The sequence below is a fragment of the Gymnoscopelus microlampas genome (assembly GCF_963454915.1).
Source record: "Gymnoscopelus microlampas genome assembly, chromosome: 11".
Taxonomy (NCBI): domain Eukaryota; kingdom Metazoa; phylum Chordata; class Actinopteri; order Myctophiformes; family Myctophidae; genus Gymnoscopelus; species Gymnoscopelus microlampas.
The window spans coordinates 46,199,790-46,213,385 of NC_139948.1; the positions used below are offsets into that span (position 1 = coordinate 46,199,790).

At 38.7% G+C, this 13,596-nt stretch overlaps 1 protein-coding gene across 2 annotated transcripts; it reads right to left on the bottom strand.

The window, feature by feature from the left end:
- Nucleotides 1-1,386: 1,386 nt before the first annotated feature.
- Nucleotides 1,387-13,563, bottom strand: mif4gdb (MIF4G domain containing b). Of its 2 annotated transcripts, XR_014601837.1 has the most exons (8): nucleotides 13,502-13,563; nucleotides 10,961-11,089; nucleotides 10,481-10,590; nucleotides 9,335-9,490; nucleotides 8,531-8,623; nucleotides 7,741-7,851; nucleotides 3,553-6,641; nucleotides 1,387-1,414 (listed from the first exon to the last, which is right to left on the bottom strand). XR_014601837.1 is itself a non-coding variant. In XM_084072287.1 (7 exons), the coding sequence occupies exons 2-7, from the start codon at nucleotides 11,037-11,039 to the stop codon at nucleotides 6,525-6,527; spliced, it is 666 nt and encodes a 221-aa protein (XP_083928413.1). In that variant the 5' UTR covers nucleotides 11,040-11,089; nucleotides 13,502-13,563; the 3' UTR covers nucleotides 2,651-6,524. The 2 variants fall into 2 exon arrangements, 1 of the variants encoding a protein (XP_083928413.1); XM_084072287.1 differs by lacking the exon at nucleotides 1,387-1,414 and having other exon boundaries at nucleotides 2,651-6,641.
- Nucleotides 13,564-13,596: the final 33 nt, after the last annotated feature.

Below are 13,596 nucleotides of genomic sequence, written 5' to 3' on the forward strand. Positions count from 1 at the left end.
GGCAAAAGTAACGTTATATAGTATACAAGTATACAACAATTTATTAAGAAATAAAATGTAGCAACTCTTGGCCACAGCACACACACTGACATTTAAACAAAGAAATTAATCACAACAGAATCACAGAGTAGCCGCTTGGAGCCTCTGCAATCACCACCTCCCAGTGCAAGTTAGCTTTAGCTGCTAAGCTAAACTGCTAAGCATGGAGGACATTACTAGCCTACACATCAAAACAAACATTGTGGATACAAACAGCCACCATCAAAATACCCCCTAGTCATAATGCTACTTCATGTGTGTAAGATTAGCCATTTTATGTTACCTCGATCACCTGCAACAAGACAGTTAAAACACATAAAACATGAATTAGACATATTTCTGTCCAGTCTGCAACTGCATCACTGTTCACTTCCTCCCTAGTAGGCTACTGCAGGTGTAATGCAGGTAATCAGTGTGTTGCTAGATTTTGCAAAAGAAACAAGCGGACAGGTCTATGAAAACAAGCCCAAAAGAAGCAACTAGGCTCAGGCTCATGATAACGTCTGCAAATGGTTTACATACTCTTTACGAATGTCTTACGCATCATTTGCTTAACATGAATGATAATTCTAGTAATTGTTTGGTGTCTGCATTCATGAAAGCCAGGTAGTTTGCAACAGGTAAGGAGAAAGTCCACATTAACAGACAGTCATAAATGATGAACTGTCTTCACTTTACTGTAGGGCACATAATAACATGTACAAAGGATTTATAGATATTTTAGGAATGTTTTACAAAGCATGTTAAACATGAACAAACACATTAACAGACAGTTGTAAATGATGAACTGTCTTCACTTTACTATAGGGCACATATAACATGTACTAAGGATTTATAGATACTTTAGGAATGTTTAACAAAGCATATGTTAAACATGAACAAGCTACCAATAGCTTGTATATATTATGTAACATCAGTTACAAATGATTTAATAATCATTTACAGATGTATTATACATGGCTTATTCATGAATAGTTACTAATACCTTTATAGATGATTTGTAACCGTAGTTATAAAGGTTTTAGTAATCATTTACGAATGTCAATAAACAGGTTGTTAATGATTTGTTAATAGTCTACAAACTGCTTATAAACGTTTATAAATGCTTTAGAATGGATCGTTACAAATGATTTAATAATCTTTTACAGATGTACATAAATGGCTTATTCATGAATAGTTCACTACTTACTAATACTTTACAAATGATTTGTAACTGTAGTTATAAAGGTTTTAGTAATCATTTTCGAATGTCAACAAACAGGTTGTTAATGATTTGTTAATAGTCTACAAACTACTTATAAACGTTTATAAATGCTTTATAACGGGTCATTATTGTAAAGTGCTACCAAAGCTCTTATTAGAGCTGTAAAAGGACCTTTTTTCCTGGTAACTTTGAATGCCTTCAATCGTGGCAATGCTGTAGATCTGCTATTTGCACTATTTTTGAAAATGTTTGAAAATATATGAATATGTTTCAACATGGAGATGACCATAAACAGTGGAACAATGTACCTCTATCTTCACAGCATCTGGTGCATAAGTCCGGAATATTGTTATTAAACTAATTAAGTTTCACTGGTGTATCTATGACATATCTATGACATATGACTCCAGATTTCAGCCCGAGCCAAGCCCCTTTGAATTCCATTGTAAACTTTTAGTTTATTTCAAAAACATGTGGGGAAAAAGTCAGGAGGTAATTACTGTATGTGACCTGTCTGTGTGCTCTAGAAATGTGTTGTTGATCAGTGCAGCGGTTTGTGAGATTATTTCTGGACACGTACAGACAGACCCTCTTCTAGATTGCTCACCTCCGATGAGCCATACTATAAAAACCACAGGACTGAAAGAAAAGTGTTGGACTGGTTCCTCTCCAGACTGTCATGGCCATGGGAATGAATGTTGTCAACCACAGAGCAGCATGGAACACTAAGGTTGGGTCTGAAATCACAAACTAATCAACAGTATGCTATTTGTCAACATACTTTTCATTGACTGTGTGAATACACAATGGTAAGTTTGTGCATACTGAGACCACACTGTTAGGAAAGTGCACCATCTTGTGACAAAGCATAGGAACTACATCTTCCCGTTTCAACACTGTATAGCAGTTAACATGTCATTAAAATAAAAGCCTGGAGATCGAGGCTAACATGTCATTGGTTTCAATAAATAACTACATTCTACAAGTGTTCAATAGAAGCATCGTTGATTACTAAAATCTACTTATTTGGCATACTAAATAGTACGTTCGTATGAACTTTCTGACGCAACCAAATGCTTATGTTCCACACTCATTGTAAATAGTGAACACATCACCATGTGTTGGACAATGGCCCCGATTCACTAAGCAATTTACGACCATATTTTGATCTTACCGGCATTTAAGACAATTTTCTTCATGCAAAATGTTGTCTTAAATGCCGTATATATGGTCGTAAATTGCTTAGTGAATCGGGGCCATTGTTCTAAAAGTTTGAGAAGTTAAATATTGGTGAATTAAGTATTTGTATAATTGACATCTTGTTGGCATCTAATACAAAATGCATAAATATATAAAATATATAAAATGCAAGTACAAATGCAATAAATACATCACACCATATCATTCTTCAAACTCAAAGATTTATTGATCTTTTACATTCAGTGTACAATCCAACCGTAGGAAGAAAAAAATGGAATTGACCTACTGTACTATATGTACAAATGGTACAGGAACATAATCCAGGAATTCTACAAAATATCTGAACAGGCAGTAGCACTGTGTCTTAGTAGTCCTGACACAACAGAACGTCCTTGAAAATGAGATTCATTTAACCTATTTTGATTTTAGGTTTGTGCATGTGATGGTCCTGCAAAATAAACCTCCCGGATTTTTACATGTGGTTTTCAACATAACTATGACTGGCCTTTTTCCCAGACTGTTAGTTTTTCTTTTAGTAACTCTTCAGAACTCAAAATAATGTAGCTAATAGGTTAGTGTTTCTCTTTTTTGTTAATCAGCCTTTTTATTTTACACTTTTTCAACCATGAGCTGTGCAAACTCAATGCGGAATTGAACCAAGCCCAATTTGCATCACAAATGCCCTGGGAAGCTCAGCCCAGTTCTAGTGCTTGTTATGCAGGCAGAAACATTTGCTGTAGTGTTAGTTCTATAACAAACACACGTTTATTTTTAATGATCAATCGATTGTGTTCTGGATTGTGGTGTTTAAAAAGAACACTACGTTAGTTCCATCGATCCAGCCAGCACACAATCGATTAATCTAAAATAAAACATGCTCTGAAAATGCATGTGGCACACCCATCTCTGCAGCCCTGTAAAGTGGTCAGATAGCCTTCAAGATTTCAAGATTTTCCAAGTGGTCCCTGACCCAGAAAAGGTTGGGGAACCATTGCTCTAGTGTTCAAATATAACCCAACAGAACAAGTTAAATTTCACAGCAAATCGTGGCTACCGGTTATTTTGTTCCTCTGTCCAAAAAGCTCTTATATTAGTGCTGTAAAAGGAACTTTTTTTCCTGGTAACCATGTAACCCCAAGGCACGGCTTTGGTTTGGAATCATTAAAGCTGCCAAATGAGCCACAGAATGAAAATAAAAAAAATATCGCTGAGATCAGCTACTGGTATGTGCTGGTGCTGGTGCAACAAAAAAACTTTTATAAAATATAAAGTACTGGGCCCCATGTTTATACTGCTAGTTTACAACTTGCCAATATAAGACCTAGCTCTTAAGCAATAGGGGGGGCAAATCCAAATGTCATTTCTATAGCACCCTGATGACAAAATATCTTGACCTGTATTGGATTGACAGCTGTACATGTAATAATGGCACTATTTGCATACAAAAAAAACAAATGTGAATTCTGATTCCTACACGTCACCTGGCTTATGCTAATGTCACTCCAAAGCTGCATATTATTATTAATTATTGAGATGTCAAAAGAAATCAATCGGTATTAAACTTTTGCTTAAATTTGATTTCTACAAATAATCACCTCTGTTCGGCTTCCGTTAAATAACGTCTACATTAAAAAAGTTTGAGCACATCTTAATCTGTAACAAAATAATCCCTGATATAAGCAAAAAAAAAGAGAAGCTTTTTCTGACACTTGAATCCTGACTAGCACACGTAGGAAAACCACACCTTAATCTGAAAAGTGGCAGAGATGCGTTAATATAAATGTTAATATAAATTATACCACACAACAAAACAAATCTTGAAATGATTCAACATATTTCAGTCAAAGAAATCCAAACCTTTTGGAAAACTAAAAACAATCTTTCTGTCAAATATATATATACTGTACTGCCTAAATAATTGAAAACAACTGTTCTCCCATTTAAGTAACAGTTGAAGAAATACACAGGTATTTCTGAATTAAAACTAAAGCAAAATGCACAGCGTATATACCTGTTTGGAATGTCCGTTGGTACTACTTTGGATTCATAAAAATATAATATCAAAAAATGCAAATACCACAAAGTGTAAACCTTTTCTAAAACTGGAATGCCAGCAAGATAGTAACTAAAACAAATTACCTATTTAAAAAAACCCAGTAACTTCTCTTCAGCTGGTATTCAAACCTATACGCAACCAAATAAATTTAAACACACCATACCAGTATAGTGGATAAATCTGTTTAACTAAACCTCTTATTTTACCAACTATATACAATTGCACAATCTGCATCCCCGGCTGCATGCCATAGGTGCAATCCTTCTACTTTAAAAGGAGCACTTCACCCTTTTGTAACTTCATATAATTGGTCCTAAATCACGCTCATTATAAGATGGCACCATTTCCGTCTACTCACTCTGAGACTCATTGGAGGGCTGCGGACAGTTCAGAAACCTGCCGACCAGTGACATCATTGATGGGGATTCCAAGCTAATGGAAACTACAGCCTTTCTCTTCCCGTAAAGTTGGCATGCTGGAATAGATGCCATTGTTCTTTGTCGAGCGTCCGGCTGTGCCAAGCAAGCCGGGTGAGTAGGGTGATATTTTTTACAAAAGCACTCCTACAGGCTGGGGGCGGCATCCGTCAGCGGGGAGTGTCTGGTGGGAGGAGTAGCACAGAGGCGCTACATCCTCCTGGTAGGGGCACCTCACTGGCAGGTGAGGATACAACAGCAGTGACAACCCCACACACAGAGAGGAATTAATTGGCACAACTAAATTGAGGAGAAAAAGGTTTAAAAAAAAAAGAAAATAAAAAGTTTTTTTGAAATCTTGTTTGGAATGAGCAAACCTGCCTACAGATGATGTCATTGGTAGGCAAGTTTGTGAACTGTCCACAGCCCTCCTCTGAGACACAGAGTGAGTAGACAGAAATGGTGCCATCTTAAAATGAGCAGGAGTGAGGAACAATTATATGAAGATAATAAGGTTGAAAATGGGTGAAGAGCTCCTGATTTAAGGTCAACTCATGCTTTGTGCGACAGGTGTTGAAGAGGGTGTCGCGTACCTATGGAAAACGACTGCAGAGTGCAGACGTTTCATAAAATAGTACTTGCATTCTTATTGGTTGGGAAGACGAAGTAAGCTCCGTTACCACGATAAAACGGTTAGAGGCTAAATTCACTTCCTAGTTTACATGTCGTGGCAACGCCGTCTGCGAGTCGCAGACAGTATGAACGCTCAAAACTCATGCAAAACCGGAAGGCGCGACGTGTCGTTCCACACTTGTCACACAAAGCATGAATTGATCATTAGACGCTGTTGCATGTCGGTGCCGCATGCCCAAAATAGCAGATCTACAAGCTCCCAAAATCTGCTCATTTCAGCACACGATTCCCGGCATACAACCATGTATAAAATCAAGCCATGTCCATCAATTTGTTCTATTCTACCACTTCCCAAAACCCATCCCAATGTTTCATCTTTCCTGAACTACCACTGACAGACAGACAGGCGTGATTAGCTGCCCGTCATCGATTGCCATCTTTCATATTCAGTGGTAATTAAGCAAAGGAGGATTCAAACCGTATTCAAAGTGCTTCTACTGTATACGTCACCCTTTCTGCCACCCGTTGGCTATGACAGCACCTAAATTGGCTATAAAGTACTGAAGTTACTGACATCAAAGCCACACCCCCTGGGTCATAAAGATGTTTTCTCATTCAAAAATCCCATTGACATTTTTTTAAGAACTGTGTGCAAAGAAAACCCCCAAAAAGAGCAGACAAAGCCCTCCTGAAAGAATATTTGAATCCACTAGAACTGCAGGTTCTATTTGGTGAGACTGGACCTCCAAATCTGCAAGAGCCACCAGGTCTGCCGTGTGGCCCTCTCCTCCCTCCCGGAAACCAGTTTTTATTAAAGGTGCTTTTGTTCATTTTGGGAATTTTATGATCCCGAGGGACATGGTTTTGAAGTCAGACTTCCGTGCCAACCTTAGCCTATGACATCACCTAAATGAGCTGTAACTGGTGGGCTGAAGCGCTCTGCTCTCAGCCTCCCCACGCGGCAACCGGGGTGGCGCTAGTCTGTCAGCTCGCTGTAGTAGTATTTCTGTGCCGTGTCGCTGAGTATCCAGCCTCCCGCCCTGAACTCCAGGATCTCCAGCAGCAGCAAACGGGCCATGGAGGTCAACCCGTCCTGGAGAAGATAGGGATGGGTATCGTTAGGATTTTATCGACTGCGATTCCGCTATTTGATTAGTTTCTATCGTCTTATTGATTCCCAGTTTTGGATCCACAATGGGGATTTTTTTAGATAACAAAAGTATCGTTATTTCTTTCAGCGTTAACTGAAGTAAATTGTGTTTACAAACTGTTTATATTAGTAGTACCTGTGATAGAGCCAATGCTGAAACCCTTTGTCCTGAAAATACTGGCATTTGAATTGTCCCTGTTAAGTGTACACTTACATTACATCAATTATCAAAACTAGACCATACCCGGTCGACGCATCCGTGGGGGGATATGCGCACATGATCTGGCAACCCGGGAGGCAGTTCGTCCCATAGCTGGGCAGCCCCGTAACCATGGCGACAGTGTTTGACACAAAAACGCTAATAAGAAGCTGAGATTTGGTGAAATTGAAAAACGGGCTTCACAGTTAAGTTCAGATGGTAATGGTCAATGGCTGTGTGCAAAATCAGAGCAATTGCTCCAGCCACTGAGGAGAACCGGGTACTCACCACTACGTACCTTACTAGAATTATAGCATGATGTAATGAATAGTAATTCCACGACAAAACAATGGAAATAATTACCAGTTGAAGCTTGTTGTACGCTTTTATTTTTAGGAAATCGTTAAGGCAGTGTAAGTGATGTTTTTAAAGTTTTTTATTTAAAAATGTTAAAGCTCTATATTCTGGGACACACCTCGTTACTGAACAAACACTCTATAACCATGAGTACTATCAGAATATAGAGCACTAAATAACACTATTTTTAACACAAAATCACTGCACTACTTTTAAACGATTATAATTTGATCAATTCCTTCATTTTCATGGCGACAATTTGGCTTTGGTTCCTACTTGGAACCTACTTTCGATAGTCTGTCAAGAGTAGCAGATCTACAAGCTCAAAACACGTCGCTTTGCACCACTTTTCGAGCTTGCAGATCTTCTACTTTTGAGTGACGCTGTAGTAGGATCAAGTAGGAGGTTAATTTACCAAAAAACACAGACAGTTAAAATATAGAGATAAGAGGTTTCTGCCCGACAGCGATGATATCCAACCCCTACCTGCAGCAGGAAGCCGTCTCGTAGAAGGTAGAATAGGTCGTCCATGCGCTGAGGGTTGATCTTCTCCAGCTGGTCCCCGATGCGGTGCAGCTGTAGGACCAGACAGTCCACCTGGGGGGAACATGGTGGACACAGGACCAGTGTTAATTTCGTCGACTAAAACTATGATGATAAACCTTCGTCGACTACCTTTTTTCACTGACAGAAACTTGACAAAACAAAAACTAAACAAACTAAGCTATTATGGCTTAAACGATGACTAAATATATTGACAATTTCGTCAACAAATAAAAGATTTGTAGATTTAGTCAACTAAAACCAAACATTTCAGATGACTAAAATATGACTAAAACGAAATAGAATTTTATACAAAAGACATGACCAAATTCTAAATCAAACTTTGCTGTCAAAATGGACACTGCACAGGACAGGTCCAAACAACAACGAACACAAGTTAAAGCTCTATATTCTGATAGTAGTCATTGCTTAGCATTGGAAGATTTGAACTGAACAGAAAAGCAAAAAATCTACCAAATTAAATAACAATAAAGGCCTTTGCAGACAGGGTGCGATTTTTCGCACGAAAAAAAACGGACAATATATTTTTTTAAATGAACACATGGTTCTCAGTGACCTCGTGCACACCGGCTCAGAATTTACCGTGCGGCGATGCGATGCCGCGATGCGTTTTTTTTTCTCCAATCGATTTGTGCGTCTTTTCGCATGCGGTAAGAATGGTTGACTAATCGCACCATGTCTGCAAAGGCCTTAACTTGATCAATAAGGTCACCTCGTCCTCGTTGACCAGAGCGTCTGGCTGGGACAGTCTGAGCAGACAGTCATACACCGGATGGACCAGAGCTACCATGGGCATGTTGTTCACCTGCAATAAACACATTAACAATACATACATTAGCCCATTAACCCATTGAGACCTGAAGCCGATTCTACTCCATGTCTCCTAATCCCAACGGTATTCTGAAAAACGTATGTTTCTATATCAGTGGTGCTCAATCTTTTTCATGCCAAGGACCCCCAAAATGATATGTATTTGGCCGCGGACCCCCATCAAAATATTTTTTTCCAGGGACCCCCAGAAGCAAAGATTTGAGTTAAAAATGTTCGCTTTAAAAATATATATATTCAAAGATTTGCACACATTTTCAAAAATAGCAGATCTACAAGCTCATAGGAGTGCCGTGCTACGAGCTTGTAGATCTGCTATTTTTTTTAAATCGTGAAAATATTTTTTAATAGCCCAAAGTGTAAAATAATGCTTTTTAGCTCAAATCTAAAAATGACCTGAGTGCCTTCTAAATCAGTAGTTCTCAAACTTGTTTTTGCCAACCCCAAGGACCCCCAAAATGATATGTATTTGGCTGCGGACCCCCCTCTGAAAATGTTTTGTGCCAAGGACCCCCAGAAGATACATTTTTCCGATGCTTTCAAGATTTATCAAACATTTTCAAACATAGCAGATGTACAAGCTTGCAGCACTGCTCGAGCCGTGCTGCGAGCTTGTGCATCTGCTATTTTTGAGAACTACTGTTCTAAACCAATGTTCTAAATTCTAAAGTGTTGCGTGTCACGGGACCTTGAGGTAGTCGAAGATGTTGCAGATGAAGGTGACGTAGCACACCCACTCCTGTCGGGAGTGCAGTCTCAGCTTCTCGCGGTCCTTGAACTCCTGCTGCAGCCGGTTCAGCAGGTTCCTCCTGAACACGCTCCCGTTGTTCTGCTTGGCTTCAGCCTAGATAGAAGGAAGGAAAAAAGACACCATTAGCAATAAACAACGGTATACAGAATCCATGCAGAAACAAGTACACACAATCACAGTGCCATTACAGCCAGCTCACACACAGTCAAGTCAACAACACTGGTGACACTGTGGTCGGAAGCAGCGTTGCCAGATTCTGTGAGAGAAAAAAGCAACCAGGTCTAAGAAAACCAACCCAAAATAAGCGACAATAGGCCACATGAGCACTTTAACATATGCATCAGCTATTTGAAAATAGCAGATCCACAAGCTCACAACGCGTCGCGATGCGACGCGTTGTGAGCTTGTAGATCGGCCATTTTCAAATAAAATCTTGCGGGGAAATTATAATAAGCCGATCTGGCAACCCTGGTTGGAAGGTAGGTACTGTGAGGCAGTCCAACCTTGGGAAGAGAGCCTTGGGAATCAGAAGGTTCCCAGTTTGATCCCTGGGTCATGTGTTGAGGTGTCCGTGAGCAAGACACTGAACCCCTAACTGCTGCAGATGAGCAGGTTGGTGCCTCCTTGCAAGGCTATCTCTGCAATCGGTGTGTGTGAATGTGGGTGAATGGGTGAATGTAATGCACTTTGGATAAAGGTGTTATACTGTAACAATGCATAATATCAACTCCCTTTTCTGTCCGGCGCACCTACAGAATGATTCCCCTCGTTTACAGTGTGTTTAATTTGGTCTAAATCGGTTTGTTTCGTTTGGTATAATTGATTGATTTTAATTGAATATTTTATTAGGCAAAAAATGTAAAACAGCACAGTTACATTTAAAATACTTTGTCTAACAGGTCCGTTAGACAGACTTGTTTCCAATGAGGGCCTTGGTATAATACTCGTTTGGTATAGCCATCTTTTATTCTAACTCGAATGAAAACCAGGCTTTCCTCCGTGTGGAAAGCCTGGTGGTGACGCGAGGTAGGTTACCAGTGAAGTCACCCTACTGGATGAATAAACAAAACGCCAGGAACCAACCTGTACGATGGCGAAGCAGATGCGTCCAGCCTCTTTACTGAACACCTGGTCCTTCAACGACTGGTCTATGATGACGTTAGAAACCTTCTCCAGGTTTACTGAAGCAGGATCTGAAAACAACACAAATGGCACAAAGATAATAAGCTAGAATGTAAACAGTGGGCCTGGACCCATATGTGGGTCACGGACACATTTTTTATTATGGGTCGCGAAGTAAACACTTTTTTAAAAATCCATTAATTAGAGGGGAAAAAAATAATTTGAGAAGTAGTGAAAATAGCAGATCTACAAGCTCACAACACGTCCCAACTCGACTTGTTGTGAGCTTGTAGATCTGCTATTCTAACTAGTTTGGGTTTGATTTTTCTTTCATATAGTTTTACTGTAAGAATTCTCCACCATCGATTAAAAACGTATGCAAGAAACCAAATTCTACAATTGGCATCCTCGCAATATTATGCTTTATAAATTAAAACTGACCTTTGAGTGCCGTTTTCAGTAACTTCTGGGTTTCCAGGTCGAATGACTGGATCTTGAGGTCGTCTTTTGAGTTCTCCATCGTACATATAGCAGATTATAGCATTCAGCTTATAACTGGGAGATGTCGCACTGTGGAAAACACCAAATATGATATTTCATTTAACAACTATATCATTTGTGGTATATGACAAATAGCAGACATAGTTTTAAACATAGGTTTATTTTAACCAACAATTAGTACAACGTTTCGCCTGTTTAGGGCTTAATCAAGTTCAAATAGCATCAGGTTTTCAAATTAAATAGCAAACATAGTCCATCTACAAGCTCACAACGCAGGCTTGCTGACAAGACTATTTTCACTATTTTTGAAAACTTTTGCATTAAAAAGAAAAACCTAAAATGCCCAGAATATGGATCAGGATGAAAGTGGCTAAGAAATAACTAAAATAGGCTTTCTTTCTTTCAGTTTGCAGTTTAACCCATTGAAACCGAAAGCATCAGTGTCATTTTAGATTTTTTGCGTTGGCTATTCAAAAATAGCAAGCTCACAGTGCAAGCTTGTACGTCTGCTTTTTTAAAAACATTTTTTTGAAACAATCTTGAATACTGGTTTAGAAGGCATTTGAAGAATCGGCCTCAACGCATCTGTGTCACTTTTTCATTTGAGCTAAAAAGCATTATTTTACACTTTGGCTATTCAAAAATAGCAGATCTACAAGCTCATAGCGCGGCACGCGCTATGAGCTTGTAGATCTACTATTTTTGAAATATCATGAAAATGTGTGCAAATCTTTGAATATATATTGTTTAAAGCGAACATTTTTAACTCTATTCTTTGCTTCTGGGGGGTCCCTGGAACAAAACATTTTGAGATGGGGGTCGGCGGCCAAATACATATCATTTTGGGGGTCCTTGACATTTGACAGTTTGAGCACCACTGATATAGAAACATACGGGGTTTTTTTTCAGAATACTGTTGGGATAGAAGACATTTGTAGAATCGGCTTCAGGTCTTAATGGGTTAATGGGTGATAGAAACAAGGGGAACAAGTCAAGATATGTCCTATACGTTACATACATACATACATACAATAGGTGCAAGTTTATAAAGCTGGTACAGAATCATTCTCTTTGTGCATGTTAGAATAGCAATAAAATATGGCATCCTTTAAAGCATGAATGAAATCATGAATGAAGTAATGTTTTCCATAGTGACATACAGTAGAAACTAAGTACAGACCGTACATTATTATATTAACCACAGCCCTGAGCCGATCTACAAGCTCGCGATGCGACACATTGTGAGCTGGAAGATCTGCTATATTCAAAAGATTTTTGCACATTTGAAAACTTGTGAAATGGGACAGAATGAGTACTTTCTATTTTTGCTACTTTAACTAGATTTTGATATCAATACTTTTGCACTGTTACTTATAACAGTTATTGCAGTATTGACCATTTTACTTAAGTAAAACATTATAGTACTTTTTCCACCACTGTTTTTGAACAACTTGAACAATTAAAATAGCCAGCAGCCACTGAAAAGAAATGTGTGCTGTCATCAAAGTGGAATAATCTGCCATCCATGATGGGTCACTAATAGTTAGTTAGTTCCAGTAAGTATGAGGTTAACAAACAAACCCCAGAAATCAAACAATAGCACTAATAAAAGGACGCTTCTGTTCAGAGTTTTACTTAAATATGAAACATCCAATTAACCCATTAAAACTATGCAAGCATCTGTTGTCATTTTAGATTTGTGCCTTGGCCATTCAAAAATAGCAGATATACAAGCTCACCCAGCGAGTGCGAGCTTGTAGATCTGCTATTTTTTAACATTTTTTTTACCATAATGTATGGTGTGATTTTTATATCCCATTTGGTTTGAATTAAACCACAATTTCGTTTGTTTTAATATGGATTTTAATGTTAACATTTCTCTCATGTATGTGTTAATTGACAACTTTACTAGTACAATATATTATTATTATTCATATATTACTATATGTGATCAGATCCCCAACCAATATAGTTTATTAAAGTTTTCGTTGGTAAATCACAACGAAGCAGTTTTTGAGTCAAAACGACGCCGTTTATCATCCATACATAGCTGTTTGCTGTATGTACACATGCTTCATAAATACACATCATTATCATAATAAACACAAAACAACAGAGTTCACTGGTTCTGCGTGACACATGGCTGTTAATCAATAATCCACATGACATTGTTGTTGTTGTTTTTTGTTGCTAGCTAGTTAGCATAGCGGATCTACAAGCTCACAAGGCGTCGCCTCGCGACGCCTTGTGAGCTTGTTGTGAGCTTGTAGATCCGCTATGCTAACTAGTTAGCACAGTTTAAAGTTTTTTTTTATCCCAGGTTTAAAGGTGCTTAAATTAGCATCATTAACGGGCTTCAAAATGACGTTGCGGTGTTTCTACGGCGCAAACATGACGCGTTAACGGAGCACGAGATGAATTAACACATGATTAACGGGTCAAATTAAAACATATACAACATTTAACCCACTAAATACTTACATTCCTGTGCAACAGATTAGCTTTAGCATTAGCAGCTGGTTCTGCTGCTGCTTCTTCTTCTTCTTCTTCGGTCGGTGGTGGTGAAAGCAGGCAGA

What these genes read in the sequence shown, in the direction of transcription:
- mif4gdb (XM_084072287.1), bottom strand. Translation starts at nt 11,039, where the DNA reads ATGGAGAACTCAAAAGACGACCTCAAGATCCAGTCATTCGACCTGGAA. An exon ending in TCTGCTTCGCCATCGTACAG is followed by an intron (nt 9,491 to 10,480) that starts GTTGGTTCCTGG and finishes CCTTCTATCTAG; the next exon opens with GCTGAAGCCAAGCAGAACAA. An exon ending in ACATCTTCGACTACCTCAAG is followed by an intron (nt 8,624 to 9,334) that starts GTCCCGTGACAC and finishes TGTTTATTGCAG; the next exon opens with GTGAACAACATGCCCATGGT.